The 27362-nt window shown below is 44.8% G+C and overlaps 3 protein-coding genes across 5 annotated transcripts; 2 read left to right on the top strand and 1 right to left on the bottom strand.

The window, feature by feature from the left end:
* Nucleotides 1–664: 664 nt before the first annotated feature.
* On the top strand, nucleotides 665–4757 carry LOC100843646 (calmodulin binding protein PICBP). The gene is made up of 2 exons (XM_003566259.4): nucleotides 665–4264; nucleotides 4365–4757. The coding sequence occupies exon 1, from the start codon at nucleotides 1047–1049 to the stop codon at nucleotides 4251–4253; it is 3207 nt and encodes a 1068-aa protein (XP_003566307.1). The 5' UTR covers nucleotides 665–1046; the 3' UTR covers nucleotides 4254–4264; nucleotides 4365–4757.
* A 794-nt stretch (nucleotides 4758–5551) lies between these two features.
* LOC100843342 (probable ADP-ribosylation factor GTPase-activating protein AGD11) lies at nucleotides 5552–9890 on the top strand. 2 transcript variants are annotated; one of them, XM_024458658.1, is made up of 10 exons: nucleotides 5552–5566; nucleotides 5647–6263; nucleotides 6377–6432; nucleotides 6913–7012; nucleotides 7507–7591; nucleotides 7961–8124; nucleotides 8207–8375; nucleotides 8462–8584; nucleotides 8670–8765; nucleotides 9347–9890. In XM_024458658.1, the coding sequence occupies exons 2-10, from the start codon at nucleotides 6205–6207 to the stop codon at nucleotides 9626–9628; spliced, it is 1134 nt and encodes a 377-aa protein (XP_024314426.1). In that variant the 5' UTR covers nucleotides 5552–5566; nucleotides 5647–6204; the 3' UTR covers nucleotides 9629–9890. The 2 variants fall into 2 exon arrangements, with proteins under 2 accessions (XP_024314426.1, XP_014753589.1); XM_014898103.2 differs by lacking the exon at nucleotides 5552–5566 and having other exon boundaries at nucleotides 5573–6263; nucleotides 7516–7591.
* Nucleotides 9891–15589: 5699 nt separating this feature from the next.
* Nucleotides 15590–21247, bottom strand: LOC100843041 (AP2-like ethylene-responsive transcription factor At2g41710). Of its 2 annotated transcripts, none has more exons than XM_003566257.4 (10): nucleotides 20831–21247; nucleotides 19759–19841; nucleotides 19591–19599; nucleotides 19409–19497; nucleotides 18605–18678; nucleotides 18476–18526; nucleotides 17383–17456; nucleotides 16700–17271; nucleotides 16541–16632; nucleotides 15590–15924 (listed from the first exon to the last, which is right to left on the bottom strand). In XM_003566257.4, exons 1-9 carry the CDS (start codon nucleotides 21067–21069, stop codon nucleotides 16582–16584), a joined length of 1242 nt encoding a protein of 413 aa, XP_003566305.1. In that variant the 5' UTR covers nucleotides 21070–21247; the 3' UTR covers nucleotides 15590–15924; nucleotides 16541–16581. The 2 variants fall into 2 exon arrangements, with proteins under 2 accessions (XP_003566305.1, XP_024314425.1); XM_024458657.1 differs by lacking the exon at nucleotides 20831–21247 and adding an exon at nucleotides 20646–20664.
* Between the last annotated feature and the right edge of the window lie 6115 nt (nucleotides 21248–27362).

Below are 27362 nucleotides of genomic sequence, written 5' to 3'. Positions count from 1 at the left end.
ATCCAGATCGCCATCAGTAAAGTGGAGATCCACGTCAGCCTCTCATCCCTTCTGCCTTCGGCACCCCACTTCAACTCTCTGGATCGCGTAAGAAGAATACTCACGAGCCACAACGGTCCAAGTACAGTGCTTAATATTTTAAAATGTTTTGCCAAAATGCCCTCGGTAGATGCCAACAAGTTCAGTTTATCTCATGAGAAAGATTATTTTATAATCCCTTTAACTCATGAGAAAAACTAAATAACTACTACACTCAAATTATTATACTACTATTAAAAAATAAATCCTAAACCAAACAATTTGATATTTTTTTGGGGTTCTTGTCAATTACTAGTGATCAAGACACATCACTAACATGCGTCCTAGCCCCAATTTATGTAAAAGCATCCGCCGTGAGCTATTGATACTCCAAACCTAGAGGTCGTAAGTGTACTTGCAGCACCAATTTATGATCGACTAGCAACAACGTACTCCTAATGCACGCACTGCCTATGCTTTTAAGTTTTAACACCAGCCACATAAATGGATGCTTCCAAGAGAAGCAGTCATGAATGGATTCCCCAGAACACAACCATCCACAAGGCCACAAAACGTTCACAAAATCAGTCCCCACAGAGGACCCATGAAAAGAAATGGCATTCTCACACAGCGAGCGTCCCTGTCAAGATGTCTCTTTGAGCCGCCCACCCACTCGCCCCGGCTCCCCGCTTCTTCCCCCCATCGCCTTCCCACAGAATCCACTTTTCTTTTCTTCTACAACTTCCAATTCTTACTTTAGTTTGTGCTCCTCTCTAGTCTTAATCCAACCCTCTTCCTTCGTCCAACTCCCAACCGGCCCTCCGGCCTCAATCTATTCTCTCCCATACGGCACACCACCTTTGCTTTCTTGCCGTCCGCCCTTCAACTGAACAAGCCAGGCACTCCACGGAACCTCCGAGCACAAGCCGAGAAATTCGTGGAATCAGTGGGAGAGAAGCCAAGAAATCCAAGGAGATCGAGCCGCCGCTGGGTACCGCAAGAAGAAATACTACAGTAGAGCAGCAGCCATGGTGAGGAGCAAAGAGGTGCCCAAGAAGCCCAAGGACCCGCTGCTGACCCCTCCGTCAAAGCCCAGGGGTTTCAGGGACGACGGATTCAGCGGAAGCCTGCCAAGGAACCGCGGCGGCACGGCCATGTCCCCGGCGCCGGCCTCCGTGCCCAACTACATGAGGGCCACCAGCAGCTCCGGCGCCAAGGCCGGGCCGCGCGGCGCGGGGGTGCCCTCGTCCGCGACGCCGACGAGGCGGAGGCCGATTCGGGTGGCGACGAGGGGGAAGGTGCTGTTCCCGGCGGCGGCGGCGGCGCCCCCCGGCATGGGCCGGGCCACGTGCTCGTCGACCATGAAGGATGCCAAGTTCCCCAGCGCGCTCGACCTGGCGCCCGGAGCGACGGACGCCGAGGGCCCCGCGGCGATGCGGGTGTGCCCTTACACCTACTGCTCCCTCAACGGCCACACCCACGCGCCGGCGGTGCCGCTCCGGAGCTTCCTCGCGTCGCGGCGGCGGCTGATCAAGACGCAGCAGAGCATGAAGCACAAGGGCGTCTCCGCGTTCCGCAAGGGTACCGGCCAGCAGAGACCAGAGGAGAAGACCGCCGCCCGCGGTGTTGCTAAGGCCGCGCCTTCGGTCGACGACGAGGCGCTCGGCGATTTCTTCGTGGAGGTGTACACCGGTCCAAGGCTGAGCTCGGACATGAGCTGCAGCGACATGTCTTTGGACGAGATGGACGCCACGGTGAAGAGGATGGAGTTCGTTGTCTTTGATCGTTGCTGCGGCGACGAGGACAACGAGAAGGGGGGCGATCTCGCTGTTCGTGGGGACGGCGAGCGAAGGCTGGACGAGAGGCTTGGTGTCTGCGGGGACACTTCGTCGGAGTGTAGTGATGTAGGTATCTCCGGCAATCTCGTGGAGGAGTTGCCGTGGATGAGGTACCAGGGGTACGAGTGTGACAGCTTGGATGATGTTTCAGAAGAACAGGGGGCCATACATGATGAGCAAGAAGGTGAAGATGAAGAGAGCACATCCGGGGAATTCAGCGATGAGCATGAAGACGAGGTTGGTGAAGAATCAGAATCAAAAGATGAGACAAGCATCTTGGATTTACCCTGTGAACCGGGGATCATCATGGAGGAAGAAGGCGTCGATTGTCGAGTTGAGGCCTCCAAGTATGGGGAGGGAACGAATGAAGGCAACATCATCTTGGATCCACTGGAGGCTTCCACAGGTCAGGAGACACAAAATCCTGCAGACAGTGAGGAGTGTATCTCGGAGGTTGCCCACAAAATGGAGGTCGCCTCGGAGCAAGCATGTATTGTTTGCACGATGGAGGTCTGCAAGGAGCAGGAAGGAAGAGATGAAGACGACATCCTGGGTGAAGTGTGTCAAGGGGATACTTATGATGAACAAGGCACATCACAAGAGAAGCTCTCTGAAGGTGTCTGTGAATTGGAGATTCCTGAGTATGGAGCAGCACAAAGGGTGGAGAATGTCCGGGAAGGCACAGTGGAGAGTTCAGCAGATCAAGAGGAAAAAGATGATGAGACCAACATGGATTCTGCCAGCAAATTAGAAGTTACTGAGAAGCAGAATATGAAGGATGATGATGAGTCTGAAATCAGGATTTCTGAGACTGTCTCCAATGTTGAATGCAAAGGGGATTTCTTCGAGGAAGAAGTGACCTCCAAAACTGTTTTAGAATGTGAAGTTTCTGACTCCAGTGCTATTGGTTCTCCAGATGTTGAAATCCTGGCACAACAAACAGAGTGTGGCTTTGAACAGGATGTGAGAACTGTAGAAGATGCATTTGAACAACATGATATCCCTGCAGACAATACAGTGGATGGCACAAAAGACATTCAAAATGGATTGACCGCATGCAAATCAGAAGATGCTTCTGAAGAATCTGGCATTGCCGGTGAAAGCAGCCAGGGCAGTAACTCCATATGTGTTGATGCTGCTGCTCAAATAGAACCAGACATTACAAAGTGCGCGCCAGACTTTTCTTCTGAAGAATCTAGTATCGTGGAAGAAAGTTGCCAAAGTGATAAGGCTGCTTATGTTAAAGATGGTGCTCAAATAGAACCAGAATTTGCCACATGCCAGTTGGAAGATGCTTCCAAAGAATCTATTATCACTGAAGAAACTGTTCGTGATGATAACTCTTCATATCTCGGTGAGGGTACTCAAATGCAATTGGGTATTGGAGCAAGCGAGTTGGAAGGCACTTCTGAAGAATCTGGTATTGCTCATGAAATTGGTGAATATGGTAGTTCTGCATATGCCAGTGATGATGCTCAAAGTGATTCTGGTATCACCACATGCGAATTGGAAGATGTTTCTGAAGGACCTGTTGCAGTTCAGGATTATAGCTGTGCAGATGTCAGTGGTGGTTCTCAAAATGAGTCTGAGCTTACCCCATGTGATCTAGTAGATGCTTCTAAAGGATGTGATATTACCCAAGAAGCTATTCAAGACGAGAACGCTGCAGATGTCAATGATGATGCCCAGAAGGAATCAGAAATTATAGCATGTGAATCAGAACCTGCTCCTGAAGAATTGGATATTACTCAAGAAGGGGATGAAGGTGATTACACTGCTGGTGTCTGTGCTGGTGCTTTGAAGGAATCGGAGATTATTACGTGCGAACCAGCAAATACTTGTGAAGAAGTTTCTATTAATGAGAAAGTTGATCTCTCGTCCATTGGCCAAAATAGGGAGCACAACTACGACATCTCTGCTACTGACGGCCATGTGGAGCCCCAGAACCTTCCAGCAGAAGACACCGTCGCAAAAGAATCTTCTGTTGATGACATATGCGTAGCATTCAGTGGGATGAACCTCAAAGGAGATGTATTCCTTGATCCTACCGAGTCTGAGATTTCTCCGAGAAATAGATTGATCATTGCCAGGAGGAGGAGAACACCTGAAGAGGATGAATACATGCGAGGTTTTAATCCAAGGGCACCAAATTTTCTCCCTCTGGAACTGGATCCGGATTCAGAGAAGGTTGACCTCAAGCATCAGACGGCGGAAGACCGTAAGAATGCTGAAGAGTGGATGATCGATTATGCTCTTCGGAGGGCAGTGAATAATTTAGGCCCTGCTCGAAAGAAGAAAGTGGAGCTTCTTGTCCAGGCGTTTGAGACTGTCCTACCGCATGATGAGGATGAAAAGAAAAGCATCACACCCACAAGGTCTATCCAAGCTTGCAACTGATAATTCTAGAGGTGAGAACTCTTACAAAAGCTAGCAATACCAATAGTTTTTGTGACCAGTTATCAAATACTGTGTGTTAACCTGGTACTTGCTTTCTTATTTTTCTTGCAGTTAGTGGTTGAACTAATCGTGATATTGACGGTTCGCGAGCTACTAACTCGGTGGTCGCTGCAATATTAGTGCCAGAGACCTGCTCCAAGCTAAATGAGAATAACTACTTACTAGCCACTAGAGATCGATCGCTAGAGATCTCTGGTAAGGTGGAGCTCTGTACTACTACTGCTCCGCATGAAAAGGATAACTAATACTTGCTGATCAATGGTAGTTTCCTTTCTGGTTGCTGAGCTGCAAAGGAGTAGCTCAACAACTGAGGTGTGTATAGATATCTCATGTCCTAATAATGTCTTTGGTATTTCTAACGATGACTGTGAGACTTGCAAAAATGTCAAGGGTGCTGATGTGAGAATAAAACTCTTCTTGAGTGTATTGTTAGTTGTGGGTGCTTCTTATGTGCAAATGTTCACAATCTCGTTCAGAATCCAATATCTCGTAGTACTGCTGCTACCTGTGAAACATTTCTAATTTCTTTATTTCTCTCTAAAAAAACATTTCTAATTTCTACCACCTGACACCTGAAGAAATGACTAAATGTGTTCACCAAATCAGCAGCACACATACAAAAAGGAAAAAACCTTGAATGCCTGTTTACCGGGTGTTTGTATTTCAGTTTTGCTATTTCCAAGTCGATGGTAACAACCGTCCGATCAAATCACTGAGATTCTTGCAAGATTCGTTCAAGTACAAATGATGAGAAAACATTAATTGGACTGCTATGTTTGTGGACCGGAAAATAACCGTTTCTAAGTCGAAAGACTTTGTATTTACCTGTATAAGACTTTGTATTTACCTGTATAAGAAAGACTTTGTATTTACCTGTATAAGTTGAATGGACACTGCAAATGTTCTCTCTTTTTCCTTAGGGGAGGACAACAAGCATCTGCATCACACAGCCATGATGCAAATGTTCTCTGGATACGCACACATTGATGAACTGACCTGATAACAGTTGCAATACAATTATACAAACTGTGCCGACTCTAGAACAGTCCAGAAAGTCCCTCCGTAATCTTTAGGAGATGACGTCCATTCGAGCAGTCACCATCTGCGTTGACACGCGAACAGATTGGCCTAAATCCTGGGTCCGACTAACAACCGGCCAAGGATTTTTCTGACGTGACACGAACCAAACCAACCATCATCGTCCACATCACTTTCTACTTGGACGCATATCTTCTTGTTTTTTTCAGTCTCAGGTTTTCATTGTGCACATTTCGGGGCACATAGAGGAGATCTTTTTGTTTTTTCAGTCTTAGGTTTTTGCTGTTTTTATCAGGGAACAGATTACCAGATACTGCTGGCGGACGTATGGAGAAGGAATGGGTATGCAGGGGAAGAAGAAGCACAGAATGACATGCCAAAACAGAGGAGCAAAACAAGTGCGAGCAGTCCAAACTCCAAAATGAACGAAGAAATTCTCCCCACCAGCGGCGGTGGCGGCGGCAGGCGATGATCCATGGCCGCTGTGGACGAACAAGGATCGTCGAGGCTTACAATCATTTGGCCACGTGCCGAAATCCTAATTGGGCGCTAAAGCTGTCCTCCACATCGCCTTCGCCTCCTATTCTTGGTCAGCCGCTTCAAGCCCCCGAATTCCCCCCCGTCAGAAACAACGACGACGAACCCTAGCTGCATCCATCGACAGCGGAATCCCTCCGCCGTTTCGGCTCCGGCGCGTCTGTAACCCGCAGCCGATCTCACCAGGAGCAGCGCGCCGAACCGAGCCTCCGGATTCTCGATCTAATCGGCGCATGCGGTGGTGATGGGTCGCCGCCACGTTGGCTTTGCCCTCTGCGTCGTCGTCAGGAGGTGAAGAAGGAAGATCGAGGAGGGAATGGAGGAGAACAGTCTCCTGCATTTTCTTGATGACACCCCGAGCTCACATTATAGGAAGTGCGTACTATATTATTGCCCCCCTTTCATGTGGTTTTTTCTTGCACACACTGCTTGTCGATTCAATTGGAGTTTAAGATTTGATGGTTTCCCCCCTTTTCTATCTATACAAGGACATGCGACGGATATGCATCCCAAAATGATGGCGATGACCACTCCGATTCATCAGGTTTGCTCTTCCTCCTTGTTTTCCTAGCCTGGTGATTCTGCCTCGTACAATTTTTTTTTTAAATCCAATGGCTAATTTATTGAGAATCTGACGTTCATGGACCCAAGAATTGTTCCTTATTCCTAAACCACATCTTGAGTATTTATTTTAGGCTTTAGCATCTTGCTCGATGGTTTCAACATGTGTTGAGCATTGCAGTTTGCAGAATTTCTGTTTGATCCGTTCCTTTCCAACCATCGATTTCCTTTCTTGTTCATATTACCCGTGGTCCATGAGAACATATACATCTGCATTGCTCCTTCTCAATGGATCACACTGACAATACCATTTCGATATGCATTGCATATCTGACACGGTGAAACTAAAACCTAGTACTTCATGAGACCGATGAAACAATGTAATTTCTTGAATGAAGATGGAGTCGTGACTTGTGAGTACAATTTGGTTTGCCTGAAAACGATCATTTCAAATGCTTAACAGATACAGATCCAGCTAATGCAAGGGAAAGATTGGAACATCTTCTAAACCAACCTGCCAACAAGTTCTGTGCAGACTGTGGCACCCCTGATCCAAAATGGGCGTAAGTATCAATTGCTTTTCAGATAAGCGACATTCTTCCTGAATTTTCCACGTGGTTTATTTTTTATTACTAGGCTTTGTATACTCTCGCCGTAAAAGCTACCATCATTTTCTTCTGAGCCGACGTACTTAATTTTTGTGCTGTATTTTAATCTGGAGTCCTGCAGGTATTAATTTGTTACTATATTGCATAACTTTGTTTTTTGGCTAAATGAGTAGATCAATAAGTCTTGTAACATTTTCCAAAGCTAAACAGAGAACCTGATTTTTTTTTGGGGGAAAAAACTGAAGTAACATGCCTACGAAATCTCATGATGCATGTTGGATTTGATGCTATTTTTTATCTGGATTGTGTTATTTTGTGAGTAATAAATTATACACGTACCAATTTAGTGCCTAAAATATACAAAAACTAATTTTCATTGAGATGTGTATCAGTTCATTTATATTCACTCAATCCTAGGTAATTTTACTACCATTAATTAACTGGTGCAGTACTTGCAGGGCCTTGCCTTTTGGTGCATTCATTTGTATCAAGTGCTCAGGAACTCACAGAAGTCTTGGAGTACACATATCAAAGGTACACAATGGATTTATGTAGTTCTTTGCGTTGTGGCATCTCAAGTCTACAATTTTATGTTAGCTGTAATTGTTCTACATTTAAGCTCCGTAATAGCAATACTTATACACTGAAGTTACTCAATTATTTATTATGAAAAGCGTGGACATAGCTTTATTAGATGTGCAGTCTAATAATTTCCCCTGTAAAGGTGAATATTTGCACACTGAAGTAAAGCATACAAATATGGTGAATGTTTTGCTTTTCTAGGAACAGGAATGGGATAGCCTCCTGGATTAATATCTTGAAATCCATAGATAGTTAGCATGGTGAATACTTTGTTAGAGCTCTTACTTAACTAATCATGATTATTTGCTGAAATGAGGATAGGTGATTTCGGTGAATCTAGACGAATGGACGGATGAAGAAGTCAATTGTTTAGCTAATTCAGGTGGGAATGCTACTGTGAACACTAGATATGAGGCCTTTTTGCCGGAAAACTACAAAAAGGCGAGACAAGATTTCGCGACAGAGGAGCGTGCTAGTTTCATTAGGTACATTGGTTATGTTTTTTTATGTCAGTACTTTTCTGTTAAGTCTGTCTTATGAAACTATTTTCTGCCGATATATATGCAGGAAAAAATATGAGCTTCAACAATTTGTGACCGATCCACAATTTTCGTGCCCTTTACGCAAACCTGGAGCAGATAAACACCATAATCAGCAACACGCTGGCAGTCGACATGGTACTTTCAGAAATAGCTGGAGGAAAAAGGACCCTGATCACAAAATAGTAAAAAAGATGGTGAGATAAACTCCCATGCCCTAAGTTTTCCAACTGTATATGACACTTTGTACACCACTACCGTAACGGTAGCTATTATTTTTCAGATGGATGTGGCCATGGTAGAATTTGTCGGATTAATTAAGGTCGACATCATAAGGGGCACAAATTTAGCTGTCCGCGATGTGATGTCAAGTGATCCATATGTTATGATTATCCTAGGACACCAGGTAAGCACATTTCAATGGTAGATGTGACAGCTTAGTTTTGCAAATATACTTTTTTTTACTTCAATTAACAATTTCACTTTTTTAGTCAATGAAAACAAAGGTTATAAAGAGCACCCTGAACCCTATATGGAATGAAAGACTAATGCTATCGATCCCCCACCCGGTGCCACCTCTTAAACTGGTATGTGTTCTCCCGTGTGGACTTGAAGTTTAATTATCTAGTTTGTTATCTTTACCTTGTTCATCTCAGTGGAAGGTTGTGGTTCTTACTTTGCAGTGTCGTAGAATAGGATTCATGTGCAATGAGTGTGCACATTGAACTCTTATCTTTGATATGTAAGGCGAAGGTATTGAAGTGTCTTTACTGTGTAAAATGTTCCGGGATATTAAAATACGTAGTATTTGGGTTGTTTGCATCTCACATCGCAGAGACCAGGGGAGTTCAGTCTTCCATCTTAATTCTCTCTTCCATTATCTGAAAAGCATTGGAATACATAGTCAGTTGTAACTAATAAAAAATTGTAGTCTGTGACTAAATATATTGTGGTGATTGAGATTTTCATATAGATGTTTTTTCTCCATTATCTTATATTCTTGTTTTGTGGATAAGGGATAGGTTGCATTCTTGTTTCGTTGGCACACAGCTGTTTCTCGATATTGTCATTTGATATGAGGCCTGAACAGCTGTTTCTCGATGCCTAGAGGACTTTGACTTTTCCCAAAAACTCAACTCTGAGCAATCTGCTTTCTACCTCCTAACAGCAAGTCTTCGACAAGGACACGTTCAGCTCAGATGACCGAATGGGGGAGGCCGAAGTTGACATCCAGCCACTGATCTCTGCAGCAAGAGAATACCAGAACTCGATCATCACTGAATCAGCACAGATCTGCACATTCTTGGCTAGCGAGAACAGCATTCTCGCCAAGGACAGTGTCATCTCGATCGTTGATGGTAAGGTGGAACAGGAGATCGTGTTGAGGCTTCAGAACGTCGAGCATGGGGAGCTTGAGATCAAGCTTGAGTGCGTGCCCCTCAGCCAGTAGCTGCGCTTTTCGCTGAGATGAAATGCTCGTGGTTGCGATCGATACTGAGATTGCTTTGCACTACTAGAACTTTTGCTTGTTGTGCTTACTCAATCCATGCATGTAATTGTCATGTTGAGGGATTTCATGTATGTGATATGTTGTATAGATAGGAAATGAAAAGTTAAAAATCATCTATGCAACTCTATGTTAGGCTTCATTAATGTTATTTGGGGACTGGTTCTTGTCAGGTCATATTATTTCAGTTGATTTCCAACCAGGATGTCAAGGGGTAAGAATGGACCAAAATGTGACCGACTTGGAATTATCCATGATCCACCACCTGGTAGGAAACTAGGCAAAACATCGGTAGGGTAGGCAATAAGATCATGACTGGCTTTGTTTTCCGGTTCAAAAAGAAAAAGGACTATGGCTTTGTTTGATATTACGGTGGATTATGATGATTTTCTTTGGTTGATTCTGGTTTTAAATGCTTGTCATTTGACAACCAACCTGTGTTCTTTTCTGTCCTAATTAAGTTACAAGCTGAGAAATTGTTACAGCACGGAAAATACAAGAGGAAATGTGCCATTTTATAACATAATTCATCTAACTTGAATTTGGTTAAGCAAAACAATAGGCTTTGAACGTTCCCTTTCTCACAGCAATTAAATAATAAGAAAAATAACTCTATTCCAAAATTTGTCCTTTTAGACTGGCTTGAACCCTGTTAACTTTTTTTTCTTCGACTTGAACCTTAACTTCATGCATGGAACTGGGTTTGCTCATTAGTCTCGGTTGTTTGTCACCACATGTTTTAATAGATTAATGGTTGCGAAAATGCAAGTTCCACATGTAGATGGATGTTACAAAGGTCTTTTGCTCACTGAATTTGGTTAAGTATATTGGTAATTATGAGATCTGCAAGTTCTTCGTTGCGTGTTTCTTCGCTTTTCCAGTTTCCACAACCAATAAACGTTGCACAGTTAGGCTCCGACAAATATTTTATACTTAAGATGATACGAGTTACACTGGTTGTTCAACCAAGTCAGACATCCATTTCCCCAAGAAAAGAGAAGAAACACAGTGCAGTAATACAACTGAAAGTTGCCACAAGAAAGACACGGTGCAGTAATACAACTGAAAGTTGCCAGCATAATCTGTTGTCTACAACTATTATTCTGCGCACTCCAACATATAGCCTTCTGGTGCTACCGGATAGTGTTCAAGCATCTCGTTTACTGTCATGAAGTCATCATCCGGCACCTCGTACAAGCACTTGTCTTGTTGGTCCTTGTCCTCATCGAGCTTGTCGTTGGACTCGGAGAAGAGGATGACCATGCCGAGGGCTCCATCCGGGTGGCCGTGGAAGCCCTTCCCCTTGGGAAGCAGCTTGGGCGAGCGGAACGCAAACATCTGCATGATCATCTTGCTGCCCAATTCCCCGAAGTCGCACACAACGTTGTTGTCCACCATGAAGCGCTCGTACTCTTCCCCGGAGCCGACGAGCCTGTAGACACCGTTGGACCACTTGTTCTCAAAATAGACGAACTCGAAGTGGTATCGGCGCTCGTCACGATCAAACACGGGCATCTCCCGTCCTTTGGAGTTGTAACAGTCGCTGATCAGGTTGTCCAGCTCGTGGTCCGTGAAGATCTCGGCGATGTGCCTGCTGGGGCTGTCGGCGTCCACGGAGAAGCGCCCGTTGGTGAGCTTGGCCTCGTGCTTGGTGACATGTTTCGCGTACACGCAGGACGGCGTCGACGCGTCGAGCGCCGACAGCTGCGAAAGCAGGGCATCGCTGCTGCAGGCGTCCTGGAACGTGACTTGGCGATACGTCTCCAGCAGGGGCAAGTCTTTGCCGCGGGGCTTCCTGAGCTGGTCCCTCCATAAGTCCTTGCTCCTCCTCTCGGCCGCCAACTCCTCTTCGATGGCGCGTTGACGGTGTTCGTAATTGTCCGGTGACGAAGTCGCTTGACCCATCGCGTGAGACCAGAGAGCGTGGACAATTTTTTTTTTCTTTTCTTCCTGTTGATCTGGCGCTTGTGTTGACGAGCCTGACCTACGGGGGGCCTGGCGCTATATTTATTGAGGCTAACTTTGGTGATCGACTCGGACTCAAGCTGGAAATCTCGATGCCTACACACACTAGTTGTCCGAGTCGGGAAACAGTATAATCCGAGCCCTTGCTGGCACCGGAGTTAAACAAACTGATCCGAGTGTTGAGATTAAATTAGCACATGATCAATTAGATTTAAGCATGTGTCAATTAGCAACAACGGCAGTTAATTAGCAACTGCCCACTTATGTAATTTCCGCTCGGTTCTCTGCGTTTTAGGTGTTTGTGCCAAATATTGGGACGCCTGGCGTCTCATCCCCATGTATGAATATAGCATCGATCAATGTAAAACATCATAGAATCATTCTCGATCTCATTTCATTTATAACACGTTATCAGTCACGTTAGACTCTCCAACAAAAAAAGAGCGAGAACAGCAAGAGAAGAAAGGTGAGAAACATGACGATTTCTGATCTGCCCCTAGTTTTCGTTGCTCTCTTCGAGTTCTTTGGCCAAGGACCACGTCGTCGCCGAGGAACTTACCGTGGCCGACGCCGCTGGACTCGTCGCCGCTGGAACCGCACAGGGTTGACGCCGTGCCCGCCACGGCCACAGGACAGCCGCCATGGAAAATGAAATTGCAATATGGATTTTTTTTAAGGGAGCAATATGGGATTTCGGTGAGAAGTTCCAGTGCATTGAATAGAAAGATGAACAGTTGGGAAAAGCTGAAAATAATATGGCATATTGGCTTCATGTGTGCCTGGTGAAATAACACAAACAATAGTCCGAGTCTTTAAACTTGATCTACATGATTTATTAGCATTAAATACAATGTGTACAATGGTAAAAATGTCGACTCTTAGCTGACCCTTAGTCCATTCTTAGTTAAGAGTCTGACTATCTTTCTCCGGCACATCAACAAATTTCAATAAGAGTAGATTAATAGTCGAGCGTACCGTGAGTTCTATATTTCGCTATAGCACAAAGAGTGGGTTCCACCTTAAGTTCTGCTCCCTATGTCCGGAAATAAGTGACTTGGACTTTTGTATATCACTTATTTCCGGACGGAGGGAGGATAAGGACTGGAGATGCCCTGACTGAGATAACACAAACCTTTAGCTTCTTAATGAGAGCATCTCCAGCTCCCCCCCCCCCCTAAATGCCTCCCAAAGGCCAACTGGGGGCGCCGCCGCCAAATTTAAAAAAACTACCCAGCCCACCCCCTATTCTAAAAAGTAGCCGGCGCGGGCCAATAATTTAGCTCGCATCCTCAGGCCGCACCCAACTCGCGGGGGGCAGGGGTGGGGGGGGGGGGGCTGAAGCCGAAAAACAAGGCAGGCCACCCCTGTCGACGAGATAATCCAAAATTCCCTCCAAATTTTGGCCGCCCACCTTTTCCCTCCACTCCCCCCCCCCCTCGCCTGGACGGCCAGTCTTGCCATTTCCCCCAATTCTCCACACCCATTCTCCACAGACACCTCCGTCGCCGCCCCAAAGCCATGCCGCCGAAGAGGTACGCATCGCCGAAGATATAGATCAAGGGTCGAGCGTCCGCTTGAGATGAACATCGCCGACTGGGTCGCGGATTGCACCCGTCGTGCAGTCGAGAACGCCGCCCTTGCCCGGTAGCTGGACGCGCAGAGGGTCGCGGCGGAGGCGCAAATGGCCGCGACCATGGCCGGCAAGGCGGCGCCACTGCCTTCCTCCGTCCAGTACTGGAGCGGCGACAGCCAAGGGAGCTCATCGTCGTCACTGTCGAGCATTTCGCCGGCGTCGCCCCATATGCCTATAAAAACCATAGGAATGCCACGCCGTCTTTCTCGCGGTTCTCGCCGGACTACCCCGACACCGATCCCCTCGGCAGCTTCAACCCGAACACCTTCGGCGCGGATTCTCTTGACGGCTTCAACTCGAATACCTTCGCCTCGCCTCCTCTGCGGCATGGACCTCTTTCCTACGCCGGATCTTCGCCGTCGACATCATTCCAGCCGTTCCCCGCCAGCTGCAGCCTTGCCACGCCCAACCCGTTCGGCAGAAAGTCACAAGGCGAGTCTATTATGGCCGACATGATCAACAACGGCTTCCAGCACGCCTACTACACATACACGCCGGTGAGGTGGCCGGCGAGGAGGCCTACGGCGCGGCAGAAGAGACCGAGGAGTTCGCCGTCGCCGAGCCGAAGGAGAAGAAGAAGGCGGCGGCGAAGGCCGGGGACCCAAATGGAATTCCAAGGAAGACGAGTGCCTCTCCGAAGCTTGGAAGGTCGTGAGCATGGATTCCCATCACCGGCGCAAATCGAAGAGCCGACACTTATTGGAGGCGGGTGAAGGCGGCGTATGGTGAGTGCCGGCTTATCGATCGAGAGTTCTAGACCTTGGCCGACGATCACAATGAGTCTGGCATGTCGCACCGTTGGGGCTTGATCCAACAAGCGTGCAACAAATGGCATGGCATTCAAGAAGAGGTGCGCTGGCGACCCCAAAGCGGCAGCAACGTCCACGATCAGGTAAAGGCGTCGTTTTTTACTCTTTTTGTGTCGCCGATTTTACATTTGCCGGCCGACGTCTTGTAGATGGTCGCCATGTTCACCGCCTACTTATAGGACAACGACAACGTCGAGTTCAAGTTGATCCATGTCTTCGCAAGAATTGAGACGTGCGGAAAGTGTATGGAGACGTGGAATGCTCTCCCCGAGTCCAAGGACGCCCACTATGATCCAAAAGCCACTCCTTCGGCGACGTCGGCGGGACGGCCCATCAGCAACAAGAAGGCAAAGACAGCGAGGGATGCCGTGCCAGCCACGGAGTGCCTCTACACATGCATAGCGAAGTGCATGACCGACGCCGCCGCACAAGCCGCAAAGAGAGAGGAGCTCGCCGCCAATAGGGAAGAGGTCGCAAGCTTACGGTGGGCGACGGTGATCAAGAAGCAAGACGACAAGCTCGAGGTTCTCAAATTGAACGTCACGGCGAAGAAGAGGCAGGAGGACTTGGCGATCTTGATGTGCGACACTACCGGCATGGACAACGAGGTGAAGGCGTTGTACATCGGGCAACGCAAGCTCATTTTGGCCGAAGCGAGAGCGCCAGTGACATCCACTCCACCATCAGCGTCCGACACAGCAACTCCGACCAACTCCACACCTTTGGCGCCCAACACTGCAACTCCGGCCACCTCTATACCACCGAAGAGCTCGGAAGTGCCTTTAACCCCGACGGAGGATGAAATGGCCAAGTGAATGTATCTACTTTAATTAATTTGTGTTTATTTGGTTCGACGAGACTTTAATTTGGGACGGTTTGTTGAGATTTTGGCCAACCTATGAATTGGCGGGCAAAACTTGGTTTGAATTGTATTTTTCCAGGGCCGTTGTTTGGGGGGGTGCGGCTGGATCATGGCTCGACCTCAACCAAAGAGGGTGCGCCGACGCCCCCCCATATGGCCTAGAGCTGGACACAATATGGGGAGCCCGAGTGGAGATGCTCTGAGAGTAAATAGGAAAGAATATAGACAAGCTAAGAAAAGTTCCAACTTTATCTTCATCCTTTTCTTTAGGGAAAGTTCAGCTTTGACCGGAGGTACATTGATCATACGGGCCAACAGTATAGTCGGTAGTCTACATTAAAAATTCTAATCTTAGTAAGCCTTTTGCAAATAGTTTAACAAGTACTCCCTCCGTTCCATATTACGTGACGAAATATTACATGTATCTAGACGCTTTTTAGGTATAGATACATCCATATTTGGACAAATTTGAGTCACTTAATACAGAACGGAGAGAGTATGTTTTGTGGTGTGATTTCAAACGCATATATTTTGGCACTAATGTACATAATGTTCTTGCAGTTCGAGAAAATTCTCGGTGGCATAGTTCAATCCACCGATATTTTTCATCTCAGCTCTAATGGGACCTTAAGAAATTAGCCATGCAATCCTGGATATGCATTATGCTTCTTTAACTCAAAGAAGCAGTCCAAATATTTGGACAAAATAAATAATTTAGCATAACAATCTCATTCTCATTTCTGTTCTCTTCCTCAAATCTGTAGACAACAGCAATATATACAGGCAACTCTACAGCTAAATATCATTTCCTGGGCATTAGCCACTGTATATTACATAAAGTATGCTTGTACTTCTCTTACCTTCTATGCATGTTCTGTGAAGTATGGATACAAAGAGTATTGCTCACGAGTCACCACATCAAAAGATCGGCAGAATGAACACACTGAAAGTGCAAGGTGTTGTCATCAACCTGCTCAACGGTTGAAATGTGCTAAGCTTTCAGTGCAGCAATCAGAGAAATGGAATTTAGAAAGAAAAAAAACTAGGCATTACTTTTGTTTAAAAAAAATGAGCTTCATCAGATGGGTGTTTTTATGACAACAATTTTACAAAGTTGCACACAAGTACCAGTTCTAGGAAGTGTCGTCCATATGAAGCATAATCAAAATGAGCACTTCTTGGGTGAATATATCTAGACAATCAAATCCTAGCAGTTTCCATGAGTTTTTTTTAGGAACAGGCAGGAGCACTGTCTTTTCATTAAGAAGAGTGAATAAAATATGTACAAAGGGGAGTTTCCACGAGTTACACAAATGAAAAATGTTCATCTGACACACTGTACTCCATGCACCAATTATGCAGGTGATATTAGTGAGTGAAGACAAGCACACATTTCTAGAATTGATTGCAAGTTCTTAACAATATGCAGCTTTGAGTTGTTCGTGGGTTCCTTAAGCTTTCTGCAGATAAAACTTTATAGCCACTTACGTGATACACCAAAAGTAGAAAAAATGACATATCAAGTTCAATAATTTACTGCGAGGAATTAAACAAGTAACAATGCAGGGTAGCTAGTCTTTAATTACCGAGCTAAATATTCCTGCTGTTTTGGTAAGTTCATATGGGGTCACTCCTGGCTCTTGAATGGATCCGTTGAACTCACCTCATTCTTTGCAAACTGTCACAAATCAATGGTCAGATTTGGCACCAAGAAGAATAAATTTATGTCAGACAGAGAAACAAACCGTTGTTGTTGTTATTGTTGCCATTGTGACGGGTTGACTTGATGGCAAGACAAAGTTGCTCCAAAATAGATTATCCGTAGAAGGATCAGCAGGGTTCCAGGTACTTTTGATTGTTGTAGGCATAACAGGCGCCAATGTGTAAGGAGCACTTTGCACTAGCAACCCATTCATGTTCATGTTCACTGCAGATGTGTCATGTCCAGTAGCAGGTACTGACACAACAACCTTTCCTTCATCTATTTCTTTGCTAAATGTACATTCGTCAGATAATTGTGTAGACTTCTCCAAGAAGCTTTTGAAGGCATCAGACTGAGATAAGATACTGCACGCAGATAGCCCCACTGAAGAGGGCTTTGAATCAGAACTAAGGCCAAGGGAAGGCAGCTTATAGGGCTCAGTTCGCTGCGCTGAACTTTCAATAGCTCGGATTTCATCAGCAACCTCTTCTGCTTTTGATGCATCTGACTGCCGTGTCTTTTTGGGTACCCACCACCTAATGTAATTTGTCAGATCAATTTTCCTCTCCAAGCCAAAGCTTCCTGCAAATTTTCCGTGAAGTGCTACATCCTTGCCTGTAATTTGAATAGGAAAAAACATGTTATAGAATAGAACAGCATTTTATCACTTCTGTATTTTGTTAACCAGAAGGAGCCATATAGAAGTATGTATAAACAAACACGCACCACAACTAAGGTTCATGTAGTCATTGCCAAGTAATTGTCCCAAAGAAGCATCCCATCTGGAATTATGGAGCTGCCTGCGTCACAACGTGCACTTGTATAAAGCATAAACAATGCACATGCAGCTTTTTAGTAGACAGATCTATGTCGTGAAACTTAATGGAAAAGGCAAACATTTCTTGTTGTAAATTTCCTGTTACAACATTTCTGACGACTTGTATATTGACGTTGCACACACAAAAAAGTTATACTTAAAAACACATCTAAATGTGAGACATTTTTGCATTAGCAGAAAACGTTGCACACATGACACATCTTACAAAACATTTACCATGTATGCCCAGTACATTTTGAAAACTGAAAAGCTTTAGCCTTTAGTGCTCATTTCTGGTCAGTGATTCAGACTAATAGAACTGAATAAAGCTAGTGTTGTATCACTTGTCTCTAAGTAATACCACTTTCGTAAATCCAAATTTCTACTTGAATAGGATTGGCCCCACATTGCCAACACTCGGCTCGGACCATGAAACAAAGTGTACAATAAGAGACTTAGTAGTTAGTATGATCATGGGACCCAATAGTATATGTACTGTATGATCGAGGGATTGGGTTTGTGAAACCGAGTGATTTTGTAAGTACTTTATGTTTAGGAGACATTGCATATCAGTTTGCAGTCTTGGCTAAAGCATCATATTTATTTCCCAAATAGTTAGTATAGTCTACGTAAGAGCAATTGATATACTCCAGTATAAGATATCTTCCTTTAGTTCTATTTATTCTGATTCTTCTAGTTTTGCGCAGTTGTTGTTCTGTAAAGATTCCTAGCACAAAACCATAAAGCAGCACAAAAGGTTACCAACTACTCCCACAAAACATAAAAGTGGGTGTGCAGGAAATAGCAACAAAGCACAATACTATCATAATAAGCAAAGCATTGACAGTTTTGAAAAGTTGGAAATAAAAGATTTGGATGTGGAAAGTGGAAACTCTTTTACAGGGTTGCATCAAGACTCACCAAACTAAATGTGAGAAAGATAACTGAAGATAGAAATAGTTTCAGTAGTGTGGGACCTATTTGTCCATCACTAACACGTACCTAGGAAGCCCACGGTATTTTGGTAGTCCCCTAGAGAAGGCACTGCTCTTTCTGCAATGCATACACTTCCAGTCACTGCTTAAGAAAATAAATAAATAAATAATAGGCATTAGAAATGCACAAACATACCTTCGAAGAGATACAAGATAGTCCTCCTTGGAGATAATCTGCATTTCTTCAAGATCTCTTGTGTAATCGGAGACCTAAAATAAGCAAACCACATAATGAACATTTGTCTGCCAAAAATATCTCAACTCTTCTTATGTATTGTGAAAACTCACAATTGACATGAAACTGATAGAACCATAGACTGTAAGAGAGCTGGGGAACATATATTCCTAATTTTCATTGGCCTCTATGCAAAATACACACTAGACAGCATAAACTTCTGAGTTCTGTTTCAACAGCTATATCTGTAAAAATGTAATCCAGCACAATTAGATGCTCCCTCCATTCCAAAATACACCTCATATACCAAGACAACTCTCGTTTCTAGTGCCTGACCACTCATATTTGATTAATAGTAAATGGATGTGAGCAGTTATTGGCCGGGTGTGGGTACCAAGAGAAAAATGAGGTGTATTGTGAAACAAATGAGAAAAATCTATATGAGTTGTTTTGTGGAATGGAGGGAGTAAAGAAAATCGTATTTACTATTTGTTGTACTTTATGCAAAGTAGTCACTTCAGAGCATACACTTCTGAATTCCGTTTCAACACTTCAACAGTTGCATGTGAATTGTAAGTTGTAACCCAACCAAGCATATTGACGCATGTTTTGATTAGTTGATGACCCGATTGATGTATATTTTGAGGGTTTTTTATTTTGAACAAAATTAGGGACTATGAAGACACCATCTTTTAAACAATTAATGCAATAATAAACTTCCATAGCAACAAACGAGCATTTAGTTTTTATGTATAAATTACTCACTGGAAAATTTATCTGTGTTCCAGCTCCCCAGTACTTCAATGCAGCAAGATCATAGGCTCTTGCTGCAGCCTCTTCGTCATCATATGCGCCTGTGTTGCACATATAAAAATGGACAGGATTACCAACACTATATCAAGTTAACAACTTTGAATTCTAATGTTAACACCAATGGTGTTCCTTACCTAAATATACTGCAAGATGGGTGTGCAGTGCAGATTCCCATGCGAAAGAAACAAAGACATCAAATTAGATTAACCGTAACTACAGAAAAATAATAAAAATAAATCATGTACATGTAATTAACTTTACTAAAGCCGCAACTCTCCATTAGACACACAATAATTGCATACCTTGTTTCCCTTTTTTGTTTTGGTTCTGATTCCACGTGCTTTTGTCCCAAAGGTGAGCTTCATATCGCCCCGTCCATCTATGCCTATTAATGCAACATTACACTCAATAGTAAGTCAAACGGATACATGTTAATACAGAACATCCGGAAGAGAACGTTTTATTCCTAACAAGGTCAAGAAAGTACCCTATCTATTCCAGAATAGACCACATCCTACAAATTGTGCAGTCAAACTTCTCAACTAAATAATAAAAACCTATCTAGATTAGTTATATGAATGGTATCATTAGATTTGTCACGGAAATCAGTTTAATAATACTCCCTCCGACCCATATTACTTGTCAAACTATTACATGTATCTAGACACTTTTTAAACATAGATACATTCATATTTGGGCAAATTTGAGACAAGTAATATGGGTCGAAGGGAGTATATGTTTTTGAATTTTTTTTTTACTTGCATATGCATAATGTGATGGTCAAAACTGCATACTGAAGAATGTGCAAAGCCAAGAGCATCATCAATTTTAGAACGAGTGGAGTAAGTCTGCGAGGGGCAAAAATGGGTAATTCAGGATAGTAGCACAAAATAGTACTGTCAGCTCAGATGCGTGCATTGGGATTCATGAAGTGCCAAGTATATCATAAAGAAATAAATAAAGTTGTCAAAAGTGAAAAATATTTGTAACTGGATAAATCGATGTACTGATGATACTTATATTTTCACAGAGATTTCTGGTTGATCATAGTAAGCATTAGCTTGTGCAAACCATCTTTTGAATAACTGTAATGTCCATGCATTAATTTTCAATTGTTTGTCTGAATAACCAGCGACAGACACTGGATGCAATGTAATAAGATACCTAACACCAAACAGTCCTCACTAACATTCATCGTCGTCGTGTGCCACTTCTCTTCAGATCTCCCAGGCTAGTACTGATGCTCTGCATCATATTCGGGTTCAAACAAACATGCACTCGAGACGCACAGACAGGAAAGTTCGACAGCGATCTGAACTGAACTTCCAACCGCGCCGGAGATCGGGCCAGCCAGGGACCAGGAGCCATACGTACCGGGTGACCCCGCGGTAGATGGAGCTGCGCTTCCCCGCGGCGCAGGGCGTCATGCGGCTGATGCGGTCCTTGGCGGTGCACACGCGCTCCTTCCGCGCAGACGCAGGCCTCCTGGGCGCCTGCTGCTCCGGCGCCGCCACCGCCGCCAGCGCGGCGCCGAACGCCGGCCCCTCGCCTGCCGCCACGGCCTCAAGCTTCTGCAGCCCCGCGTCGGCCACGGCGGGGTTGGAGGAGGCCATGCGTGGCACCGCCGCCCGCCGCGCAGCGCCCTCCGCCCGGATCGGTCGGTCGGAAGCCGAGCCGACGCGGCGAGCAAAGGAGGATGGGGGGAAGTACAATAGTGCTGCTTGCTTGCTTGGGGTGACCGTTTGGAGGCGGCCGTGGTGGTGGAGGGATTTTGAAACGGGAGGTGATAATGGAATGGGGGAGGGGAGAAGGCAGAAGCAGAGATGGATGGGGACGCGTGGAGCCCAGTGGGCCGGCACATGGGGAGCAGCCGCAGGGGAATCCGAGGATACGCGATTGATGGCGAGTTGAGAGCTGGGAGCGAGGCCCGGGACTGGAAAAGGACAGCAGCAGCGCCACGGCGGATCCGAATCGTCCGGCCCGTCGTCGTTTCCTCGAACGGCACCGGTACGGCTTTCGAGAAAACGGAATCGAGCGAGTTGCTCGTGTCGGCAGCAGAGCGTTCATTTCGGAGTAAAACATCGGCCCGAGATGAACGGAACCGGCCTGCCACGTGAATTTTCGCATATTCCAAGTAAATTGTAGTGGCAGGTATAGTATGGATCTGTAAAAATTTATCGAACAAAATAGAAAGAACAAACGATGATCGGAAAAAAAAAGAGAACAAAGGATGCCACTGATTGGCTGTAATATATATATTCTTGTTATTGTTTTAGTGCAAATTTAAATTAAAATAACGACAAGAATTTAGGATCGGAGAGAGTACTTTATTAGCTAGAGGTTCTAGCCGTGTTATTTGAGCACTCACCTAGAGAGAGTACTCCCTCCGTTCCCAATTAATTAGCGCCGTCCATTTGCGAAAAAAAACCCGATTATTTACGAAATCTACCTGCAGTACATGTGAACGTGGACTGCGCGTTGATTTCGAAAAACTACAGGGTTTTTTTTTGCAAAAGTTCTGATAGAACGTGGACTGCAGGACGATTTCAGGAAATAGCAAGGATTTTTTTGCGAAATTTCCGGCGTCAATTAATTAAGAACAAAGGGAGTAATACCGTGGCTCATACTTTAGCGGGTCCTGCGGTTGGATCCCTATGATGCTTGTCTTGAGGATCCTCCCGACTTACTTTGAACCTGCTTGTAAACGATGTAAGCCTATTTTTAATCAATAAAGTTGATATGATGGCTTTTCCTAAACAAACATTATTGCATGCAATTCCTAGGAACATACGTACAGTTGGATATATTTTGTTCGTGTGAATGGCTACTGAGATTATTACTTAGAGATTCAAAATATGCAATTTAAGGGTACGTTTTGATTGTTGCCAAAGTACGTACACCATGATGATATTTTGGTCATGGCTAAATTTGGTCTTTGTTATGATGACTGTCAAATTGTTCTCGTATCAAGAATATTTTGCCAACCCTATTGTTTCTTTAGCTGAAGTTGGACAACTCACGGGTAAAAAAAAACTTGATTTTTTTTGGAAGGTTGGACTCAAACCAAACCATCCTTAATTAAAAAGATAATAATACTCCGTACCATTTTTAAGAGCGTGTAGAAACCTTAGATAAGTTTTTTTCTTTTTTTTTCAAAACAAAGTCCAAAGGACTCAATCCATTAAAAATGAGAGTTGTCCAATTAATTAACGAAAAACCGGACGAAAACAAGTTGTTTAAGTAACAAGATAATCCTAGTAAGTAACAAGGGGCTCTCCTAGACTAATTAAATACAACCTTACAATACGATGTACTATTGACAGTGGCTGATAGTGCATACTAAATTTATAGCTATATATTTTTCTTCAGATTTTTTGAAAATTCAATGATTCAGAACTCCGAGGGGGATGCATGTGACTGTGAATGCATTGTCTACGTGGTTCCTGCAGCTGCAGGAACATTGTCATTGCTTAGGACCGTTAGCCATCATGTATCCCACGTCAGATACAGCAAATCAGTGAATGAGCTGGGATCGATCGAGTTGGTTCACGAGAGAACTGAGGACTGTACTGTGCTCCATTGAAGTCAGGTGTACTTGTCCATATATCCTCTCTCTATAGTACTCGGTAGGCCCATTGAGGTAACGTCCTCAGTCGCATCGCCACGGGTGTTTATCAAGAAAAGCGCACATTATGTTTTTTTTTTCAATCCAACGGATCAGGGGCGTGAGTACAATATCAGAGCAGAAGCCAAAATCGTAGAAGAACGAAGGAAGAAAACTCTTCTTTTTTTGGGTAAGAAGGAACAAAACTCTTATCATCTTCCACACACGAGAAAGAAGACCCGTGCGCCTCAATGCATCTGGGTTTGAAAATGTTAGATGTGCCGGACATCGGTCAGAGACTGCCAACCACTTGTTTGCCGCTTGCTCCTTCGTCTCCTAGTTCTACGTTTTGCTCCTGTGTCAAGCCAAGGTCAAAATTCACTGTTTGTCTCACCTATCTGATAACTCTTCCTCTGAATGATGGTTTGATGAAGCTTAACGCAAAGTTCACTGTTTGTCTCACCTCTCTGATAATTCTTCCTCTGAATGATGGTTTGATGAAGCTTAACGCTGCTCTTCGAGCTTGCTTCATGAGCGGCTTGGTACCACTGTCATGCTTGTAAGGTGGCACATCTGGCTAAGAGCGCAATCAGAGGATTTTTCATTCTAAATCCCTCCACGTCCGCAAGCTCTGTGAGCTAGCGGTCAATGAGCTTATGGCCTAAAAGTTTGCGGGATGCAAGTCGGGTGTCTTCTTCTAGATGATTGAGAAATGTTGCTTTCATAGGTTCGCCGAGTGTTATTTTTAGTTTATAGCTACCCCCTTTCGGTTTTCTAAATAACTTTGTTAACCTTGTTCTTTCATCTTAATTAATAAAAAGCAGCGCCACTGTCTTTTCTTCAAAAAATAAATGTTAAAACGCAACCGTGAAACACGATTATTTCTGCGTGTCTTTTTGTTCCGTGAAGTTCTCGTGGTTACCACTGATGAACCATCTACTACTTGCCTTTGATTATAAATAATGTCCAGGAAACCAACCGTCATGGAGATGTGTGATGCTCATGCGCTTGCATCCATTTAACAAAAACATCACCTGCAGCCGCGGAAGAAGCATGTACTCCTCCAACGGTTATCACACGCTAGCTTAATCGAGTACAATCAATAATTCAATATACAGTAAGTACGTACAGTCAATTGAGTAATTAAATAAGTATATTTTGCCTTCGCTCGAACCAAAAACAGAGTGCAGCTATTTCTCAGGATTTTTTTAAACAAAAGATCTTAAGTTTCAATTGACATGTCAGATCCGTTGGATTAATATTTTAGGGTCATTTCCACTCTATCTTCACTATGTCATCTCTCCATCGCTGGAAAAAGGGATTGGTCCTGGTTTGGCAAAAAAATTGTCAAAAATTGTTAAAGGATTGTGGGGTAGGCGGCCAAGATTCCACACGCTATCAATTTTTGGACAACAAATCATATGAAGATGAAATTTGCATCGGTTGTCAAATTTTGACAAGACAAGTTTAGGCACAAACCAAACATGCCTTAAGACCCAACGGCCAACATCGACTAATCTCTACTGAATAACAAAGTGTTTGGAGTAACTAATCGACAGGAAAAGTATGGACACAAACCAAACATGCATGTCCTAAGAGCCGATGACCAAATACATTGATACTGAATAACAAAGTGTTTGGAGTAACTAAAAAACAGCCGACTCCTCAATAGCAAATCTGAAAAAATGGTTCGCTTTTGAGCAACAATCAAACTAACGTACCATGCATGCAGATCAATCATGCAACTTACACGCAGGTAGTTACGTGTGTTTTTACGAGCTTGATAATTAAGGTTTTCAAGATGACTGCGTCGGCGCAGTCGGCGGGCACTGCAGCCTCTGCATCTGCAAGACACGTACGGTCGTCGCTCTCCTGCAGGCGTTGGAGGACGGTCTGCAGGACTCCTCGGCCGCCCGGGTGTTCTCCCTGGAGGTACTCCTCCAGCCGCCGCTTCTGCCGCCTGTCGACGCTGCCGTTGGAGAGCAAGTCCGCGATCTGCTTCGCGGCCGGGCGCGGCGCTACCGCCTCCACGAGCTTCTCGACCTCCCACGCGTTGCTCTTCGTCTTCCACCCGACGACGAACCCCACGGCCGCGCCCAACACCAGCCACTTTGCCCTCGTCAACGCCATCTATCAGTACAACGCAAGCGCGCGCGCACACGAGCACTCACCCATATAAACGCACACACCCACATCCTACGTCTGTGAACATCTCCGAAAAACTGGGCCACCGGCCGATAATCATGAGATTGACGAAGTCACCAGAGGCGACTCGTAGTTACCGGGCATGTCATTTTCACTGAAAGCATAACGCCGATTAAAACCTGAAATAAATTCAGGAAATGCGAGCACCCATGCTAACTTTGCAGGGGCGGAGCTGCAGTGTAGCTATTGGGTTTAGATGAACCCAATAAATATTGTCAATTTCAATAGAATTTGGACTAGAAACTACACATGTGAACTGCATGGTTATAATGGAGTGAACCCAATACTTGGTTTTTCTGGCTCCGCCACTGTAAGTCTGGGATTTGAACCACCTGAGCTGTTGGAATTTTGGTTTAGACCAAAAGCCCAATCTGAAATTAATTCCTGAAAAATCTCAAAAGCACATTCATTGAGTGGGATGAGGAAGTAGAAATAGTCCCACCTTGTTAGTTTAGGAGGAGTTGGACCAATATATAAGGTATGTTGGTTCTCACCTCTTGAGCAAGTGAGCAAGGAAAATCCCCACGCGCGCTCCTCCTCCTCCTCCCCTCGCCTCGTCATGACGCGCGCACGCCGCGTTTCGTGGATCGAGTTCGAGCCATGCCGGGCCGTGCATATTTTTTTGGCAATCAGAATCCGTTGCGGACGCGTAACAAATCCCGATAATTGCGAAGTCGGTTTTGGTTTCCTAAACCGAACCGAAGTCCGCCCGCGTGCCTATATAATAAGACGACCGCGGCCTCCGAACGTACCGATCATAACCCTAGCCGTCACGCCCACGATCCAATCTCGCTGTTCACCGCCAACTACTACTCCATCCCGTTGACTGCGTGCACAGATCGCCGGGAGAGCAGGCCTCCGGAACCCCGACCTTCGAGATCCTTCCCGGGAGACGGTCGATAAGGTTTTTGGGGAGCGTTCTCACGCGACTGCTCGCTTCTTCACGTCCCTGTTTCGTCGGCATCTTCATCACCAATGGCCGACGACCTCGGAGATCCCGCGGCTGAGGCTGCCGCTCTAGTTCAGAAGCAGCAGGCTGCCTAACTCCAAGCCCAGGCACCTGCTGCTGCACAGGCGCAAGCGCAGGCGCTGGCCGCTGCTCAGGAGGTAGTCAAGGCTGCTGCTGCAGCCGGCGTGAACATCGACGCCACCGGACTCGTCACCGACCTCAACAAACAAACACAAGAAAATAGTACAGCACCGTACTTAACTTGCTCTTTCTTGTTGGTTTTGATTAGTAGTTCTATTATTCATGCCTTGAAATTAGATGAGTTTTATTGCTGTGCGTTGCTGTTTATTTGTGATATAATATGCTACATGTTTTACACATTGTTTTTCTGGATTAAATATTTATTAAAATTACCTAATTACTCAGAATAAGCTAGCCTCAGTTCGCGCCGGATCTCTCTTGATGGAATAGACTCAAGGGTGTCCCTGGCAAAACACAAAACAGAGACGAGAGATGCAGATTTAGGGGGCGTGTTGAGATGGGTGTGCGAATTGGTATAGGGATCTTTTTTACACGTAAAATACCTCTTTATTCATTGGAAATTAGGCAGTAGGGTGCAGTACGCGCATGTTCGCAGCGTGCGTGGCTTGCGTTCCAAGATGGTGTGTGCAAAGCCCGGCGGCAGCATCTTGGGTCACTATGGCACCTCCTTTTGGGCTTAATGTCAAGTTGACCAAATTACGTCTTCAGCGCTTGTAGCTGTTATGAGTATCTTCATTTTTTGCGTTCGTATTTTGTCTCATGAATCAATAAAGCCATATCATTGCTTAAAAAAAACTATGCAATTAAACATGGACGATTGTTAATCGTCAGGTCGTAAAAAACAAATTAAGCATATCTTCCGGCAAACAAATTGGCCACGACATCTACGTCAACAAGAAAGAAAAGTTAGCCACGAGTTCAGCTTTAGAAGAATTATAAGCACTACACTTGTTATTTTTGCACAGGTTGCAAAACTATTTTTTCCACTAAATTTTACAAGTTACAAAAAATGACTGATATTTATGCCTACTTTTAAAAAATATTTTGACATCGGGAAAAAAAATCTACTCCGTAGCAGGGTTCACTCTGTATCATCTGATCTACAT

Source organism: Brachypodium distachyon, chromosome 2, assembly GCF_000005505.3.
Source record: "Brachypodium distachyon strain Bd21 chromosome 2, Brachypodium_distachyon_v3.0, whole genome shotgun sequence".
In the NCBI taxonomy this organism is placed as follows: domain Eukaryota; kingdom Viridiplantae; phylum Streptophyta; class Magnoliopsida; order Poales; family Poaceae; genus Brachypodium; species Brachypodium distachyon.
Note: the sequence above shows the minus strand (reverse complement) of the source record. Positions and strands in the feature narration are given on the sequence as shown.